General features: G+C 45.9%; 1 protein-coding gene across 1 annotated transcript in view; it reads left to right on the top strand.

Annotated features, from left to right (window-relative positions):
- Positions 1-1,568: 1,568 nt before the first annotated feature.
- The window catches only part of BEND3 (BEN domain containing 3), a 35,395-nt gene continuing 17,720 nt past the window's right edge, over positions 1,569-19,243 (top strand). The window contains exons 1-3 of the mRNA XM_029595319.1: positions 1,569-1,889; positions 11,997-12,044; positions 15,839-16,059. Of these exons, the coding sequence (XP_029451179.1) occupies positions 12,008-12,044; positions 15,839-16,059 (258 nt within the window). The 5' untranslated portion in view covers positions 1,569-1,889; positions 11,997-12,007. The remainder of the gene's footprint in view (positions 1,890-11,996; positions 12,045-15,838; positions 16,060-19,243) is intronic.

Below are 19,243 nucleotides of genomic sequence, written 5' to 3' on the forward strand. Positions count from 1 at the left end.
ACAGCCGCAGCTTCTGCACTCACCTGATGAAGAGAGCTGAGCTCTTAAAAGCTTATCACACATGTATTAAATGAGTCCAATAAAAAAAAGTCTCACCTATAACTTGTTTATTGTTCTATGTAGGAAGTGGACCAACACAAAGCAAGTATTACATTTTAGCAGAGTCCTGAAGCGTGTGCTTTTTGTTTGTGGGTGCTAGAATTCCCTGACCAAATCCATAATGCTTTTATTTGTCTCACCTCAGTTTCTGTATCCTCCCTAATGAAGAAGTGCTCCTGCTACTCTGTAGCGGCAAGGTAAAAAAAAAAAACATTTCAGGAATTGCAGTAATTGTCTGTGAAAGGCATGACTAATCAGGACAGGCACTCATAGTAAAACGGGTGCCCCTGTGGGCCTGTTAATCTGAGTCTACGAGAGACCTATGCCCTTTGTTACGTCATTGCAACACTGGTTTACTGTATTAACAAAGGAGACAAATATCGATGGTTCCAATGTTAAATCAACAAATAGTAACAGTAACATGCACTAGGTACAAGAATTTGCCAAATCATTTGTAAAAATAACTTAAGAACTACATATTTAGAAAGACTGCTCAACAATGTATCCTATTATTATATAAAAGCCAGGAAATGACAAAAATGTTTGCACAAGTGAAATATCCAACGAGGTCATCAAATGAGTTTTATACCTTCTGAGGAGTCAATCAGTGAATTAATTGCATCTAAATTTATTTATTTATTTATTTAACATTTTTCTATACCGACCTTCATGGTTAAATACCATATCAGGACGGTTTACATCGAACAGGGATAAAAATAATTAGGTAAAGGAAGAGACAAAGTTACATTAAACGAGGACCGTGAACTTGGAAGCTTAGGTAGCTGGAAGAAAAGAGATAAAGTTAAGTAAAGAAAAGAGAAATAACAAATTCCGGACTAGAGATAGTTCAGAATAGAATTAGTCCACATGTTAGAGTTGGTATCCATGCGATTATATATATATATATATTATATTATATATATATTATTATTAAATGTGATTATAGGCATGAATTTTCCCTCTTGGTTTGATTTGTAAGAAAAATGGAGTTGTATTCATGTTTTTCGTGTGGATTATATGTTATTAAAATTGTGCTCCTATACATAAGTCCCGTTTTTCTCAAGTTGATGCATTTTATCCGTTACCACTGGTTATATTGCTTTACTACGAAATATTTCAGCTGCACATATTTACAGTTAACAAAAAAGTAACAGCATTTTTTTAAAGCAGGTTTAATCCTCCTACTGACCAGGTTCCCCATCTCATAGCCCAGAGCTTGGATCTTAGCCAAAAGGCCGAGAAACGGGGAGCCAGATGTCACCAGCACGCTTACAGAAATGGGCTCCTGCTCGCCAGCCAGCGGGAAAGTTCTCCCACGTCCCGCGGGCAGTTGCAGGCATGGGGGGGAGGAGAATCAGAGCAGTGCTGTCCGCTTCCCCCCTCTGGGAGCGGTGGTTCCACTTTGCACGCAGTGCCACGATCCGCGGCCGGACCCCCATCCCCTACTTGCTTTCCTTTGTTTTTAAACACCCACGGTCAGTGCATGCAAGAATACCACGGAGCGAGGGTTGGGGCTGGGCCTAGACAGCCCCCAGGGACGGTGAGGGACGTACGCTTCCCCTGCCCGCGGCTCCCTGTGTCCTTGTGCGGAAATGACACAGAGAGCGAGTCACGTCACGTCACGCGAGAGCGCACGGACACCACTCAGACACGCGCCAGCGGGCGAGCACGCGCGCGAGAGAGGGTGAAAAAAACACGGCACGGAGCCGCTCGCTCGCCAGGCCCTTGCCCCTCCCTAAGGTCCCACTCGGGGCAAACGCCAAGCGAGCACTTCCCTCATTCCACCGCAGGTAAGTGGGGAAGGACAGAAGCACAGAGGATGAGGCTTTGCGTGCTGGAGCTCTGGTGTTTGCAGGCCCGGGGATGGTGGGATCGCTGGGCTCGGGCTCTGTATTGCACGGCGCAGGCCGGGTGTCGTGTCGCGTCACGCGGTACCACGATGGGGCTGCTCTCATTTATTGCCATTGTTTTTCAGCCGTGTTCCATTCTGCTCTCCGCGCTTTTGTGATGTCACAATAGACCACGCGCGCGCGCGGTTGCTGTACTGTTATTGTTGCGGACGCTTTTGTGACGTCACAATCGACCGTGCGCGCGCGGCTCCCCTGTTGTTAACGTTCGCGTTCCACCTTCCGTTCTGGTTTTTGTGACGTCACAATCGACCACGCGCGCGCTACGTGAAACAGTGGGGAAGGGGGGGCACCTGTAACTCGGGTGCCGTGGGGTGGGGTGAGGTGCGCTGATCCTCTCACGATTTATGATTTCTTTCAAAAGCCCATTTATGCGGCTCTGCCATTCACACCCAATCCACAGCAGTGCGCACAGCGTCTCCATGCCTAATAGTCGTGGGCTGCCGCGTGGGGGCCCTTCTCAGCTCCGATATCTTTTATTCCTCCTGATGTTGCATCTGGCAGGCGTAATCCCAAACGAATTTTCGTTTGGATTCATACCGCCCACTATATCCCAGCAGCATCGCAGTTTGCTGTCCCATGTTGAGTAGTTCAAAAACGGATGCAGCAAGTTCACCTCTGAATGGGCTGGCAGGCTTGGACTTATTTTCTCCGGAGTTGAGAGAGAGGCAATATTGTTAACGTTATCCTATAAGAGTAGGTGGTTGAGCTGAGGCACAGGGAGATAAAGGGGAATGGGATTCAGACGGTCTGGGGAAACAAGCATGGGGGCAGCTTGCTGGTGTTGCGGTTACTACCCTTAATACAACTCTGTTATCTCTCTCTCTGCTTCAAGGGCAAGGAGTGAGGGGGAATTGGATTCAGGCAGTAACCAACCAGGGCCCTGTCTTACGGTCTGGGAAACTGATAAGCAAGGGGAGTGACCCACACAGCAGATACTACCCTAAGCTTCCCCGGGCAGACTGGATGGACCATCGGGTCCTTTTCTGACGTAATTTCTTATGTTTCTATGTAAAGTGGCAGAGCCAAGATTAGAACTAAGGCAGATGGCGATAAAATAACTTTTCCTTCAGGAACTCTTCTAAAACTTAAAAAACCCAACTATGCCAACTGCTTTTACCACGTCTTCTGGGGAAAAAGTTCCTCAGTTGAATTGTGCGCCGAGTAAGACATACTTTCTCCAGTCTCTTCATTAATACTATCCAAACGGGTAACTAAGCGTTTCCTATTTACCTATCACCCCACTCCTGTCACATCTAGGACTTCATTTGTAGATAAAAAGGAGATTGGGGGGGGGAGTGGGTCAGGGACAGGACGGTTGTGAAGTCTCCCTCCCTCCATCCTCATCCCTAGCTGAGCCCTTCGCTCACCAGAACTGATTTAGACCAGCTCTGCTCCACTTCCTGGGGGGGAACAGGGGCAGAACACCATTCTAGATTCCTTCAGAAATTAAGCCCAGGGCTTTGAATTAGCTCACCTTTGAAACTTGTGAGCAGTAGAAGAGGAGCCAAGGTTGAAGCCTTGATGATTGGCTTTACTGCTGGCAGGTATCAAGCTTGTGCTAATGCAACCCCTTTTGGGTGCCAATGCAGTATCGGGAGCTCGGCCCAGTGCCCCGGTTAACTTTCTATTGGACGCACTAAGCTATCACCCGATGCAGTAATGGGATTAACGCGTCCAAAACGTGCATCCAATCGAGCACGAAGCTAATAGCGCTCACCACATGCAATTTCACGTAGATGAGGCTATTAGCCATTGCCCCGGGATGCAAAACATGATCGTGCTCCCAGCTCGCTCTGTTTAACGTGGAAAATTTAACGCCAGCCCCCGGGGCTGGGGCTAAGTCATTCCGTGCTTAAGGGCTCAACAAAAAACATGCTTTCTGTGGTTCCTCCAACTTAGTACCACGACGGTACTAAGTTGGAGGAACCACAGAAAGCTGTATGAAGACTTAAAAAAAAAAAAAAAAGGCTTGACTGGAAAAGAAAAATGTTTCAGGCGCACGGCCCAGGCCATGTATATTGTGCCAGTAGTGGGAGAAAACAGACAGTCGTAATGAGCGCCTGTTTTCCTAACCCGCACGTAACAGCCACGTCTCCCTGGTGCCCGTTCCCGAGGAGTCTCTAGGGACGCCCAGTTTCCCCTAGTGCCTCCTTTTTAACGCAGCAGCTCATTTCCCTATTGCGTGGGGAACTGTTTGAAACTGAATTCTTTCAGGCCGATAGAGTACAGTGCGCTCCGGCAGAGCGCACTGTTAACCCGCGGTTGGACGTGCATTTTTGACGCGCTAGCTTTACCCCTTATTCAGTAAGGGGTAATAGCGCATCGGAAATGCGCGTCCAATCCCCCCCCCCCCCCGAAACTAATAGCACCCGCAGCATGCAAATGCATGTTGATGACCCTATTAGTTATTCCCGCGCAATTCAGAAAGTAAAATGTGCAGCCAAGCCGCACATTTTACTTTCAGAAATTAGCGCCTACCCAAAGGTAGGTGTTAATTTCTCTCGGCACCGGGAAAGTTTACAGAAAAGCAGTAAAAACTGCTTTTCTGTACATCCTCCGACTTAATATCATGGCGATATTGAGTCGGAGGTCCCAAAAGTAAAAAATAATTAAAAATAAAAAACATGTAAAATCAGCCCGCGACTCGCGGGTTGAAAACCGGACGCTCAGTTTTGCCGGCACCCGGTTTCCGAACCCATGGCTGTCAGCGGGTCCGAGAACCGACGCCGGCAAAATTGAGCGTCGGCTGTCAAACCCGCTGACAGCCGCCGCTCCTGTGCGCCTCCTTTTACCTCGGGCCTGTGTGCGCGCTGGGAGAGCGGGCGCTCGCCCGCTCTCCTGCGTTTCTTTCTGTATCGGACTGCTTGTTTTAGATTTAAAAAGCAGAGGTTCCAGCCCCTCCCCTCCAGGCAGCCCTCAGGTGAGCCTGGAGTAGACAGGGCAAAGACCCACCACTCTGCTCCCTAATTCAGCCCTCCCCCTCCTGTTGTGCAGAGAACAGGAGGGGAGGGTGTGATACTGCAGCCTAAGGAGTACAGAGGGGCCGATGCGATATGGGCGCGCTATGAGGGCTGCCTGACGGGGAGGGGCTGGAACCTCTGCTTTTTAAAATCTAAAACAAAGTGGTGGAATTCAGTTTCAAACAGTTCCCCCACCAGGGGCGGCTCACGGTAATCTGCAGGTGGCGAGACCCCTCCCTCCCCCCCCCCCCCAAGGTGTGGCACAGATCAAATCAGCGAGAAGGCAAGGTGGGGGTTTGGCGATTTGAAATGCTGAGGAAGGGGGGCAGGCAGGGTCAGGGTTCCCAGAGGAGAGACACAGAGAGAGAGTGTCAGTTCTTTTATTTCTAGAAAACCTGTAACCCCGTCACACTCCCAGGAACCCTACCACCTACACCTGCACGCTGGGGAAATGGGTGAATGGCGTTGGGTCTGTGTGTGGCATGTTCCCTCAGGGGTCAGTGCAAGGGTATTAAGCGCCCTAGGCAAAACCTTGCAGCTTTGTTCCTCCACCCCTTCCCACATGCAATTAAAAAGTATGCATTAATAAGAGTTTACTTGAAAAAGAATGCTCGAATCACTTACAAATATAAATCTATGCATTTTATAACCTCTGGGCCGAACGGATCCTTGAGCTGGCACCCGGGGCACGCAGACCCTTTCCGCACACACTTCCCTCTCTAGTCCCACGGATAGCAATGACCACTCTTGAGTTCCAGGGCTCCCAGAGCGGGGGGAACAATAGTTCTAATGCCCTTTTGCAAGACACGCAGAACAAGTCCCGCTCCGTCCTTGTAAACAGCACTAATAATTATCCCAGTCTTTTCAGCCAAAAAACACACTGAGAAGCGGGGGGCTTCCAACATCTTTTACTGATAGTTGATTTGATGACCGAAGAATATTTATGTCTCGCAATTCAGCATTTAAGCAAATTAATAAATAATAATAGGACAGTAGAAAGATTAATAAACTTGCGACCTCACCCTTTAGGCACAGTCTCTTAATGCCTTGGAAGCACACTTCCGAATACTCCATATCTTTCTCTTCCCAGCTTACTCAGATTGACGATAGTCCTCTTTCAAGTTTCCAGTTTGATCCCAGCTTCTCCCCACTGTGGAGTGTTTAAGATAAAGTCCCAATATTCCCAATTCTCCTACCTTGCCTGAAGTCGCCTCAGTTACTTTAGATCTCCTTAAGAAGAACCAGATGGGCACTTACATCTCAAGCAAAGCCTCAGTGAAGTTCACAGCAACAAGGTTTCCAAACTACCCTCAAATCTCTCCTTCCTCTGTGAAAGGCAAAGATCTAGTCCTGCCAGATACCCCTCCAATCTTCAGGCTCCTTCCAAGAGAAAGACACCTCGTTTGCAGCAGAAGAGATACTGTGTGCCTGGTACCAAGGGCACGCAGCTCTAGGAGGGAACAAAAATAGCTTGTTACTCAAAGGGGAAATGCAAAATAGAGACACTTCCAAGCCTCAAAGTGATGAAAGAGTTTCTTAACCAGGATGCTTAAGTTTGAAACTCCTCTGCATCAGGTCACCAGACTGGAAGTCTGCCAGAATCTTCCCTAATTCTTGATCTAACCTTGAACAGGGGTGCCCCAATACTCTGCTTCTAGAAAAAAGGATTACAAGAATAAATTACACCAAAAGAGGTCCAACTGGCAGGCAGACCCTCAAGGGAAAAAATTAGGAAAAAATAAGAGATCCCTCATTTTTTTGAAAGGCCAACAAAAAATCCACAAGGATTGATGGTGCTTGAGGATGATAAACAGCTAGGATACAACATCTGCAGCTCCCCCACAGGGGAGTAAAATCCAAATCTCTTTTCACTAATTTCTGCACTGAACCTCCCCAGTTAAATAGTATACTCTGTTTGTAAGGGAAACCACAAAACCCTGCAAAAAAGACACTTGGAACCCATATGGTATTAGGCTTATTTTAATAAGTGTTGGGTGTAGGCGTGGCCCTCAGGAAAACATGAGTAAACTGAATTACAGTTACAGTATAGTAAACCTCCCATACCAAAACAGCACTAACTGTTGGCACTCAAACAGTAACAACCCTACAACACTACAAATATTACATCAGGTACTAAAACACTAATTCACCTCCTATTAGGAAAACGGAACAAGACAAGCTGCTATAGATCTCTACACAGAAACTACATGCTAGCTGAATACCTTATCTCAGTCACCCAAGCAAAACACAGGCAGATTCTCACCAAATACAGAATAAAGAGAACATAAAGCATAAATAGAAACATGCAGACAAAACTGGAACTGAAATCCGCAAGAAGCCAAATTCTGTATGCAGTGCAACAAAGGAAAAACTGAAACATTATTGATCTCATAAAACATCAAACAGAAATTTAAAACATCAATAACAGTAAAACCATACTAATAAAAAAAAAATCAATATTTTAAAACAGGTATCAAAACATCCAATAATTTAAAACTCATAAAGTGATTTAAAAAATTTCCCAACACCAATAAAATATTTCAAAACAACAGATACATCAAACACCACTCAATAATTAAAACTAGTAAAGATAAAAAATATTGCTGTTCTCCATACTTGGGAAGCTTTGGTTTCCATCCACCCCGAGTCTGTCATGGACTTATGAAGGCCATATGATCCCTCCCTCTCTCTCTTACATGCACACATGCTCTCACGCACTCCCTCCCTCGCACACACTCACTCCTGCCAAGGCCTCTCTCCAGCTTTCCTTTGTTCCACTACTGGCTAGATGGGGGTCCACCAGGGTCTCTCTCTCGCCTTCCTTTCTTTGGCTGCAGTGGCCCCTCTGGGTGTCTGCTACCACCCCCTCTTACTCACCTTTCTCCCCTCCTTTCTCTCCCTTTACGTGCCCCCTCTGCACCCTTCTCTCTCCATTCACTCACCTCTCGTTCCTGTCTTTATTCTCTCATGCCAACCTTTTACATCCCTTCCCTTCCTCACTTGATGGGCCCAGCTGAGTCTTCTTTCCATGGCGTGGCCGCTGTGCCCTGTGGTTCTTTTGCTGGTGAGCTTTGGCCTGGTAGTGCTGCGTCTGATCCCACCTTCCCTTCCCCCCCCCCCCATTCACCCCCTTTTTTCCCATCTCATTCACCCATATCTCCTTCCCTTTCTTTCTCTCCCCTTCCCTCTCACTCTTCTCCCTTATACAAGTTGCAACTTCAGTGTTGTTGTACTGGAGAGGGGTGTGGGCGTGGGACCTGCCACCGGTACGTCATCAAATGGCGCTGCAACACCTGCGCAAAATTGTCTGCTACCCGACAAGTCAGCAAACCTTCGTCGCTTTCTTCCTGCTGGTGGAGGGTGGAAATCCCACCGGCATTTCCGCAAACCATGTTTCTTTCTTCCTGGCAGCAGGGATAGGAACCCCACCGGCACCTTTTCTACTCATGTCACTGAGCGGGAACCCCGGTTCAGCAAACCGCGCCGCTCTCCTCCTGCCAGTGGGGGTGGGAACCCCGCCGGCACCTTATCTGCCCCATGTCACCGAGCAGGACTTTTAGTTTCTGTTTGGCAGGGAACTGAGGCGGTCACCAGATGGCTGTTTGGGGGGGGGGGTGGCGCCCTTTTTGACGCCCCCAAAATTTTGCCACCGAAGCAACCGCCTCACCCTGCCTAATGGTAGAACCTCCCCTGTTCCTCACAAATGGTATTTATAACAATAAAGATTATTTGAAGGCCTTTAGATCTATCTCCTTCTTTTGTCTAGCTCACAAATTAAGCCCTGATGATATCCCTCTCTTCTCCGGGCTGACGAGCCCTAACACGTTTAGCCTTTCCTCGTAGGGGAATCGTTCCATCCCCCTTATCATTTTGGTCGCTCTCCTCTGCATCTTTTCCAGCTCCACTATATCTTTTGGGAGATGGGGGTGACCCCCAGAACTGCCCAAGGTATTCAAAGTGCAGCCGCACCATGGATCCAGCCACCATGCAGGCATAATGACCTCTGTTCCCGTTCTTCATCATACTTAACACGATGACAATAAAGAGACTGCCCAGAGTTACTCAGAAAGCCAGGGATAGCTGGGATGAGAACTGAAGCACGGAGGATATTTATTTATTTATTTATTTATTTATTTAAATGTACGCCCCACTTTCATAGCGTTTGTCATTCTAGACCAGGGGCTCCCAATCTTTTTGGGAGCGTGGACCCCTTTTCCACCTCCACATTTTTCACAGACCCCCACATGGTTCTCTTTCATTTTTACCTACAGTTATGTGCTGTATATAGTTATTAATGTAATAACAAAGAAATAATTATATGCACCCCAGACTCATTTATAATATATATAAAACGAATGGGCCGATGCAATAAAGTCACCTAGAAAGCGGGCGCTGAACAGTCAGCGTCCAGTTTCTTAACGCGCCCCAGGTAGGCGTTAATAGATGAAAGTTAAATGTGCGTCCGAGATGCACTTTTTTTTTTTTTTTGGATCGGGAGTGAATGCTAATAGCCTCATTCACATGCATTTGCATGTGATGAGCACTATAAGATTCACTCCGCATTGGATGCGCGTTGAATGTGCGCTTATCCCCTTATTGCATTAGGGGATTGATTAGCACCTATTCTACCCGCATCCGACTGCAGGTTAACAGTGCTCTTGGCTGAGCGTACCATGTTGCATCGGCCCTCTATCAGTAAGCATTATTTAATAAAATGGAATACGTAGAATTCCAAAGCTCAGCAGTAAATGTGTAAGAATGTACTCATATTCAATAACTTGTGTGTAACTTCAGGCTGCCACACAGCTTGATCTGTCTGGATCAGGACCGACTGAGGGGAATGGACTGGTGGAGGGAGATAGAGATGACTGGTGGAGGGAGATAGAGATGACTGGTGGGGATAGACTGGTGGAGGGAGATAGAGATGACTGGTGGGGATAGACTGGTGGAGGGAGATAGAGATGACTGGTGGGGATAGACTGGTGGAGGGAGATAGAGATGACTGGTGGGGATAGACTGGTGGAGGGAGATAGAGATGACTAGTGGGATAGACTGGTGGAGGGAGATAGAGATGACTGGTGGAGGGAGATAGAGATGACTGGTGGAGGGAGATAGAGATGACTGGAGGGATAGACTGGTGGAGGGAGATAGAGATGACTGGAGGGATAGACTGGTGGAGGGAGATAGAGATGACTGGAGGGATAGACTGGTAGAGGGAGATAGAGATGACTGGTGGGGATAGACTGGTGGAGGGAGATAGAGATGACTGGCGGGGATGGACTGGTGGAGGGAGATAGAGATGACTGGAGGGATAGACTGGTGGAGGGAGATAGAGATGACTGGCGGGGATAGACTGGTAGAGGGAGATAGAGATGACTGGCGGGGATGAACTGGTGAAGGGAGATAGAGATGACTGGAGGGATAGACTGGTGGAGGGAGATAGAGATGACTGGTGGGGATAGACTGGTGGAGGGAGATAGAGATGACTGGCGGGGATGGACTGGTGGAGGGAGATAGAGATGACTGGAGGGATAGACTGGTGGAGGGAGATAGAGATGACTGGAGGGATAGACTGGTGGAGGGAGATAGAGATGACTGGAGGGATAGACTGGTAGAGGGAGATAGAGATGACTGGCTGGGATAGACTGGTAGAGGGAGATAGAGATGACTGGCGGGGATGGACTGGTGAAGGGAGATAGAGATGACTGGTGAAGGGAGATAGAGATGACTGGAGGGATAGACTGGTGGAGGGAGATAGAGATGACTGCTGGGGATGGAGATAGAGATGACTGCTGGGGATGGACTGGTGAAGGGAAACAGAGCAATTGGCGGGGACTGGACTGGTGGAGGGAGAGAGGGGGATACGATGGGATGGATTGTGGAGCAGTGACAGGAGGGATGTTTCAGACAAGGCCGCCTCACTAAGGGGGTCATTTATCAAAATGCGATAAGGTGTTTTCGCATGCGTTAAGGGCTTATCGCATGCGAAAAGCCCCGTTAACGCATGCGATAGGCCTTTAACGCATGCGAAAACGTTTTTAACGCATGCGATCACACCATATCGTATGGTGCGATGCAAATTCAGAAAATAGGAGGAGTTAGGGGCGGAGATTGGGCTGGGTTAGCCTGTCTGCAAAGAGCTATCGCACAGCCATAACGCCGATTTTAACTACACCTCTTTCAATTGCGTTAGCTGCCGTGACCATGCGGTAAGGTTTCATCATCATTTGCGATGTCTCCCATAAGGTGAATGGGGGGGGGGGGGGGAAGAGAGAGAGAGAGACTGGCCATAATATCATGGCCCATAGGTAGGTATTTGTATCCCTATGGTAGGCCCACCTAGTAACTCAAGGAGGGGATTAGGTAAGTCTACAGCAGGGATGCTCAAACCAGTCCTTGGCACCTCACCCCGAGCCAGTCAGATTTTCTGGATATTCCTAATGAATATGCATAAGAAATATCTGCATACCTGGAAATAATATCTCTTGCTTATTCATTAGAGATATCCTGAAAACCCAACTGGCTGGGGGGGAACCCTAGGACTGCCTGAGCACCCCTGGTCTAGAGGCTCTTGAAATGGTGCAGACTCTGTATCATCTGCAAATCAGAGAGGAGAGAGAGAGGACGTGATAGAGACACCTGTACAAGCAAAGCCCACGAGGCAAACCTGTTTCAGGGGCAAGGAAACTAGGACTAGATGTCATGCTGCAAGGCTCCAAGAGATAGCCAGGAATAACACTAGAAAGTATTTCTTCACGGCCACAGGAAGCAGCCTTCCAACAGAGGTGCTGAAGGCCTAAAAGAGCAACAGAATCCAAGGAAGCTTGGGACCAGCACAGAGGCTGCTCGGGTGCGGGGAAGTGAGAGTAAAGCCAGAAACCAAGCAATGCAGCAGGAAGAGGGCAAGGACTGATCAGAGGAGCCTTAGCGGTCATTATCTGTTGTCATGTTCTGTGATTTGTATGATTTGGGGGAGTTCTTGAACTCCAGCTGTGTTCTCACTGGTGCTCTCTTTCCGTCCTTTTAGTGGCCTAGAAGATGAGCTCTGTTGAAATCATTGATGACGATGAAGAAGGTAAAACTGCATGCTCTTTGTAATTTTTAGTTCAGTAAAACAGATTTACGTCCGGAGAATAAACGTTTTTATGTTGAGTGCGTTCCAGTCTGAAAAGAAATCCTGCGGTAGCCCCATCAGGTGGCCTTGGCATTAAAGCCGGATTTGGTTACTACAGGTTTTTGGTTTAATAGGATTATTGGCCTCCATTCTGTTTCTGAAGTGTCTTGTATGTTGCATTTTTTTTTTTTTTTTAATTTTACAACAATGTTTAAAGAATATTCCATATGATTTCCATCAGCCTGATCAGGTGGCACATGGTGCACTGCTTCCTCCTGGGTTAAGATATTTGCAATGCTCATGCCAGCTGCCTAAGGTACGCCAGAAACCATCAACAATTCTTAACAGTATTAGGAACACAGGAGGTGCATCAAGCTCAGCATCCTGTCTCTGAAAGAGGCCAACCCAGGGGACAAGTACCTGGTAGATCCCATCAAGTAGATCCAATTCCTGTTACTCGTTCCCAGGGATAGCAATCACTTGCTTTAGTCTCCCTGGCTAATAACGGTTAATGGACTTTTCCTCCAGGAAATTCTCCAAACCTTTTTTAAACGCAGCTATATTAATAGCTTTCACCAAATCTTCTGGCAATGAATTCCAGAGCTTAACTATGCGTTGAATAAAAAAATATCTTCTCGTATGTGTCTTAAATGTATCACCTAATAACTTAATTGCGTGTTCCCTAGTCTTTGTACTTTTTCAAAGAGTAAATAACTGATTAATGTCTACTTGTTCCATTCCACTCATTATTTTATAGACCTCTATCATATCTCCTCTCAGCCGTCTCTTCTCCAAGCTGAAGAGTCCTAACCTCTTTAGCCTTTCCTGATAGAGGAATCATTCCATCCCCTTTATCAGTTGGTCGCCCTTCTCCATACCATTTTTTGGCTGCTGCTGCACACTGAGCAGAAGATTTCAGTGTATTTTCAATGATGACGCCTAGATCCTTTTCTTAAGTAGTGATTCCTGATGTGGAACCTTGCATTATGCAGCTATAATTTGGGTTACTCTTCCCTTAGTGTATCACTTTGCACTTGTCCACATTAAATTTCATTTTCCATTTGCATGCCCAGGTCTCACAAGGGCTTCGCGCAATTTCTTACAATCCTCTTGTGATTTAACAACTTTGAATAATTTTGTGTCATCGGCAAATTTGATCACCTCAACTTGTTCCCATTTCCAGATTATTTATAAATATATTAAAAAGCAGTGGTCCCAGACAGTAAGAATCATTATTATTAATTGGCTTCATTTATCACAATATTGTACAAATGTAAGTCAAAGCGATGTAAAAAGGAATAAAAAATAAAAAAAATCTTAAAATAAGTTAAACTACAATAAAACCTTAAAACAAGTAAAAATTACAGCTTAAAATGTAAAATAACATAGTGTAAGAACAGTACAATACAATTACAATAATATAACAGATAAATCACAAATAAAATATTTAAATCTCGAAAACCTTAACAAAAAGATCCCTAGAGCACTCCACTATTCACCTTTCTCCACTGAGAAAATTGCCCAGTTAGCCCTGCACCCTGGATCAATCCAAAGACAATACTATATTTTCCATGTTATTTTCCATTCCTTTCCTTATAATTCCTAACATTTCATTTACTTTTTTTGACCGCCACTGCACACTGAGCTGAGGATTTCATCACATTGTCCACAGGAACTGCAAGGTCCCTTTCCTGGGTGGTGACTCCCAATACAGAACCCAGCATCCCGTACCTGTAATTGGGATTATTTTTCCCTACGTGCATCACTTTGCATTTTTCCACAGTAAATTTGAAATGATTTCATCTGTCATTCATATGCCCAGTCTCCCAAGGTCCTTTTGCAGTTCCTCAAAATCTGCTGCTGTTTTAACAACTTTGAATAATTTGTATCATCTGCAGATTTGATCACCTCACTCGTTCCCTTTTCCAGATCATTTCTAAATATGTTAAACAGCACAAGTTCCCCTGCAGATCTGTGGGGCACTCCACTATTTACCTTTCTCCATTTGAAAAGCTGACCATTTAGTCCTACCCTCTGTTTCCTGTCTTTTAACTGGTTACCAATTCATAATAGGACCCTGCCTCCTATCCCATGACTTTTTAAATTTCTCGAGGAGCCTTTCATGTGGGACTTTGGATTTTCAAAAGGCATTTGACAAATACACTATCTAAACCTGCTCACCTCTATCCAAATGTTTCGTTACACCTTCAAACAAATCTGGTAGAGATTGGTAAGGTAAGATTTAGCCTGACCAAAACCATGTTGACTCTCTCCCATTAAGCCATGACTGTCTATATGGCCAATGATTTTCTTTAAGAATAGCTTCTACCATTCTGCCCAACACTGATGTCAGGGTCACTAGTCTATGATTTCCCAGATCCCACCGGAGCCTTTTTTTAAAAAATCCGTATCACATTGGCCACCTTCCAGGCTTCAGGCTTTGTGGCTGTTTAAATGATAGGTAGCAGATTACTAGTAACAGTTTTCAATTTCAGGTTTGAGTTCTTTCAGGACTCTGGGGTGGATGCCATCCGGTCCTGGTGATTTGTTACACTTTAGTTTGACCTCCATTATCACAGAGACTTGTTTCAGTTGCCCAGAATCATAACCATCTGATGTGGGTCAAGGCAAAGTATTTATTCAGAATAAATAGACAGTTTTGAATAATTTAACAGTACAAATTATACATTGAGATGGTATATCACTAATTGTCTTTTAAGTACATTATGAATTCAGTTTGAAGTACGAGTGCCATTTATTTTGCTGGATGTGGCATATTAGACCTAAATAAGGCTTTTTGATATTGTTCAACATGGGAATCTGTTAAGGTGGTAAGCTGACTGAGTGATAGACAACAGAGTGGCGGTAAATGTAATTCACTTCAAGGAAAGGAGGGTTATTAGTGGAGTGCCTTAGGGATCAGTCCTGGGTTCAGTTTTGTTCAATATTTTTATAAGCAATATCGCACAGGGGTTGGTGGGAAAGATTCATCTCTGTACAGATGGCACTGAAGATCTTCCACGCTCCTAATGGAGCAGGACATTTGAGGAGTGATCTGAAAAAGCTCAGGAAGTGCTCAAGAGTTTAGTGATTGAGATTTAGTGCTAAAAAGTGCAGAGTCAGGCCAGTTGCACAAGTCAGAGGAACGCTAGGGTGAAGAAGGAAAAAAATGTTGCCGTTAGAGAAAAGCAGGTGATAATAATGCCTGGGTGCATTTCCATGGTGAGAACTCTTCCGGAGAATTGTGTCCAGTTCTGGGGACCGCAGCTCCAAAATGATATGGATAAAAGCAGGAGCAGACCAGAGAAAGGCGAACAGAATGATGCAGAGTGTGCACCAAAAGCCCAGTGAGGTTAGGTGTAAGGAGCTAAGTATGTAGATAGGGGAGGGCGAGAGGGAGGCTAGCACAGTCCTCAAAGGAAAGAGTCTCCAGCAGAAAGAAGTCCCAGTCATGAGGATAGACTCAGGAGTAAGATAAGGAAGTATTCCTTCATGGAAGGCAGATGGATGCATGCAGGGGCCTCCCAGTGGACGTGGGTGCAGGCAAAAAAGGAACAGAATTTAAGAAAAAAAGGCAAGGGTAAAGCCTGAGATTGGTATGAGGGGTGAGCTGCTGTCATTTTCTGTGGTGGGTTTGAAAAGGAGCCACCCGTAAGTGTCCCCATGGAGTCAGACGTGGCTTCTGAGTGACAGGGGTGCATGTGAAACTGCTGTGATACCTCACCCAGGTCTTTACTCTTACTCCTGTTCTCCAGTTACCGAAGTGAAAAGCAGCATCGTGAAGGTAGAAGCAGATCTGGAGGATGCCATTCTGGACTGCTCGGCCACGGCCACTGAAAAGCATCCGTGGGACCCCCACCTCTCTACTGGCCTCTCGGACTTCAGCAAGCGGAAGCAGACTCTGCTGGCGTGCGGCGGGGCTGGCAGTGAGCAGGACCCCATCCCCAGCGTTAAGAAGAGGCGGCTCATCCCAGAGGTGATTTCAAGAGGCGTGGGTTGTAATCACCAGAGCAGTGCGTTTTCCAGATGTGCAGATCCTGGCTGCCCCAACTTACTCTCCAGTTTACTATTGGTCCATCTGCGCCAGGGAGGGTTTTTAGATGGGCAGACTGCAAGTGGCAAAACCTTAAACGAGGTCCGATTTTGTGTATTAAAGGTTTGCAAGTGATCTTGCACACTCCTTCCAGTGACTAAGCGGATGTATAATAGCATCTTACAAAAAAGGCAGGGTTCACTTTAACCTGTGCCTTGAGATGGGAAGGGGGCTCAGCTTCCCTATTAGAAGTGCATGGGAGCTCTGCTGCCGTAACTGTGGTGTCACTCGCTTTTCTCAGATAACAGAAATGTATTTATTTAAAACATTTATAAACCGCTGCATCCAATAAAACAGTAAAAAAAAAATCAAATAAAAACACATTACTAAGCAAACGAAACAGACGCCGCCGCCGTAGCCACCAAGCTAGCCAAGTTATGGAACGTGGGGGCTGATAAAAGGCCATGGGGGAGCCCGTTCTCCCCAGCCAACCGCCAGCTTTACCCTCCTCTCCTCACAGCCCTGAGCCTGTTTCAGGCTTTCTTGAATTCAGCGTCCCTGAGAGGCCCGTTCCATGCATCCAGCAGCAACGTTTCCTGCCATTGCCCCGTACAGCGTCGTAGCATGAGCCCCCCCTCGCGGGAGTGCTGCTTTTCCAGGGGTAAAAGGTTTGGCTCATAGGCATTCTTTATACTTTTCAGGTTTCTGTCTCTCTCGTCCCTTTCTCTCCTCAAGGGTCCTTCGGCCTCGCCTCCTGACTCTGCAGCACTGCACTGGCCCTCTTTTCCTTTGCCACTACTCCGCCTCTATCTTTCTGCAGGTCGGGCCCAGGACTCCCAGCTGAGTTCTCTAGCAGCGTTTTTGTTCAGAGGTGTTGCTACCACCGTTTTACCTCTCCAGGTGCACCCTAGCTCTGGCTCGCCCTGCTTTTTTTGAGAGTCTTAAGGTCACCAGGGATGATCAGGTGCATTGCTGCAGATCGGTTGCCTCCTCCCAAGTCGTTGCACTGCTGTCTTAGGTTTTAGCACCAGTTCCTAACCCAGCTCCCCACCTTAGGACCCACCCTCTAATTTGCACTGACAGAGAAACCAAGGAGCCAGGCAGTTGTGATTTTTCCTTTCTAATGTGATTTTTGTTGTAACATAGTAAATGACATCCGGTCTGCCCACTTATCCTGTCCACACTGCTAAGGGTACGTCCCTGCCGCCGTTGCCTGCGAGATTTCTCCTTCTGGACAGCATCTTGTGCCATCCTCCTTTTTGTACTCCAGCTTGTTGGACAGAACGAGATATTTATTTATTTAAAATTCCTTATTGATTGCCTTCCAGATCAAATCTTCCAAAGCGATTTACAGCAGAATTAAAACAATAAGATAGACAATCGCAAATAAATAAAATAAAATAAGACAGTAATCCAGCCTTTAGCTCCTATGTTGCTAACTCCCATTATCTTGAGCTTTGTACCAGTTCCATATGGAACTTAAACATTTCAGGGGAGAGCTGATGTCATGACTTAGGTACCAGATCTGTATGGAAATTCAAAGTTTTCAGAGAAGAAAGAAAATTCATGCTAACTTACAGGGATTCTAATCACCGAAAGTCACTGTCCCAAGCCAGGTTTTCATGTTCTTACAAAAATTTTCAAATATCCTTTTCTTTTAAACTCAGAGGCAGATAATTCCACAGAACTGGAATCCCCCCCTGTTTTGTAGCCGCTTTTGGCGAAATGCTTCGAATTTTGGTAGCTCAAGAAAGTGCGTTTTTATCCAGCGTAAATTCCTTCTTGCCTCGTACTATTTTAATTTTCCTTTTAAATAGGGAGGGACGCATAAACCTTTCAAGGACTTGATCGTGGCATTAAAACTATAAATTTACACTGCACGTTCACGGGAGCCAATGTAGGGCCAGTGGTAATGCCTGCCTGATGATCTTCCGGGGTCCCCGGTCATTATTCCTGCAGTGGTATTTTGAATTGCTTGTAGCTTGCGCAACGATTTAGTTGGCAGTCCCACAAGCAGAGCATTACAGTAATCCAAGTGAGACAAAACGAGCACATAGACCACCATCGTGAAAGAATCTCAATCCAGAAAAGGTCTCAGCTGTCTTATTTTTACTTTTAGGTAGACAGTACGTGTCACATGCGATAAGTGTTTCTCTAAGCACAGATCTGAATCCAGGATTCTGCCCCAAAGATCTCACCTCCTTTTTTTTCATCATCAAATCAACATCATTCACTTTCAGTCCCTTTTGGACCTCTTCTGTTCTTAACCAAAGCACCTCAGTTTTACTAGTATTAACTACCAAATTAACTGCTTTTCAATCATTGGGATAAATGGTTCAGACACAGATTTATAAGCAGAAAATCTTCAGGGAAGAGGGATTCAGTTTTGTAAGGAACTGGGGAAAATTTTGGGGAAGGTGGAAACTTTTCCGAAAGGATGGGCTCCACCTTAACCAGAGTGGAACCAAGCTGCTGGCACTAACTTTTAAAAAGGAGATAGCGCAGCTTTTAAACTAGAACAAGGAGGAAAGCAGACAGTCACACAACAGTGCATGGTTCGGAGAAATGTATCCTTGAAGGATACTAATGAAACAGGAGGTTAGGGCATCCCAACAGAGAGGTTCCATTAAAAGCAAACGTAGTCCATGTGCCTATATGTAAAAAATCACCTGAGCTAAATTATCCTTAACAAATTATCCTTCCAAATTATCCTTAACAACTGAAAAGCAGGTTGTTAATACAAAAAACACACTTTGAAATGTCTGTATGCCAATGCTAGAAGTCTAAGAAGTAAGATGGGAAAGTTAGAGTGTATAGCAGCAAATGATGAGATTGACATAATTGGCATCACAGAGACCTGGTGGAAGGAGGATAACCAATGGGACAGTGCTATATCAGGGTACAAATTATATCGCAATGATAGGGAGAATCAATCTGGTGGGGCTGTGGCACTTTATGTCCAGGAGGGTTTAGGGTCCAACAGGCTAAAGTTCATACAAGAGACTAAATGCTCAGTAGAATCTATATGGGTAGAAGTCCCATGTGTGTTGGGTAAGAGTATAGTGATAGGAGTATACTGCCATCCACCTGGACAAAATGGTCAGACAGATGATGAAATGCTAAGAGA

Source organism: Rhinatrema bivittatum, chromosome 3 (genome assembly GCF_901001135.1).
Source record: "Rhinatrema bivittatum chromosome 3, aRhiBiv1.1, whole genome shotgun sequence".
NCBI classification, from domain to species: domain Eukaryota; kingdom Metazoa; phylum Chordata; class Amphibia; order Gymnophiona; family Rhinatrematidae; genus Rhinatrema; species Rhinatrema bivittatum.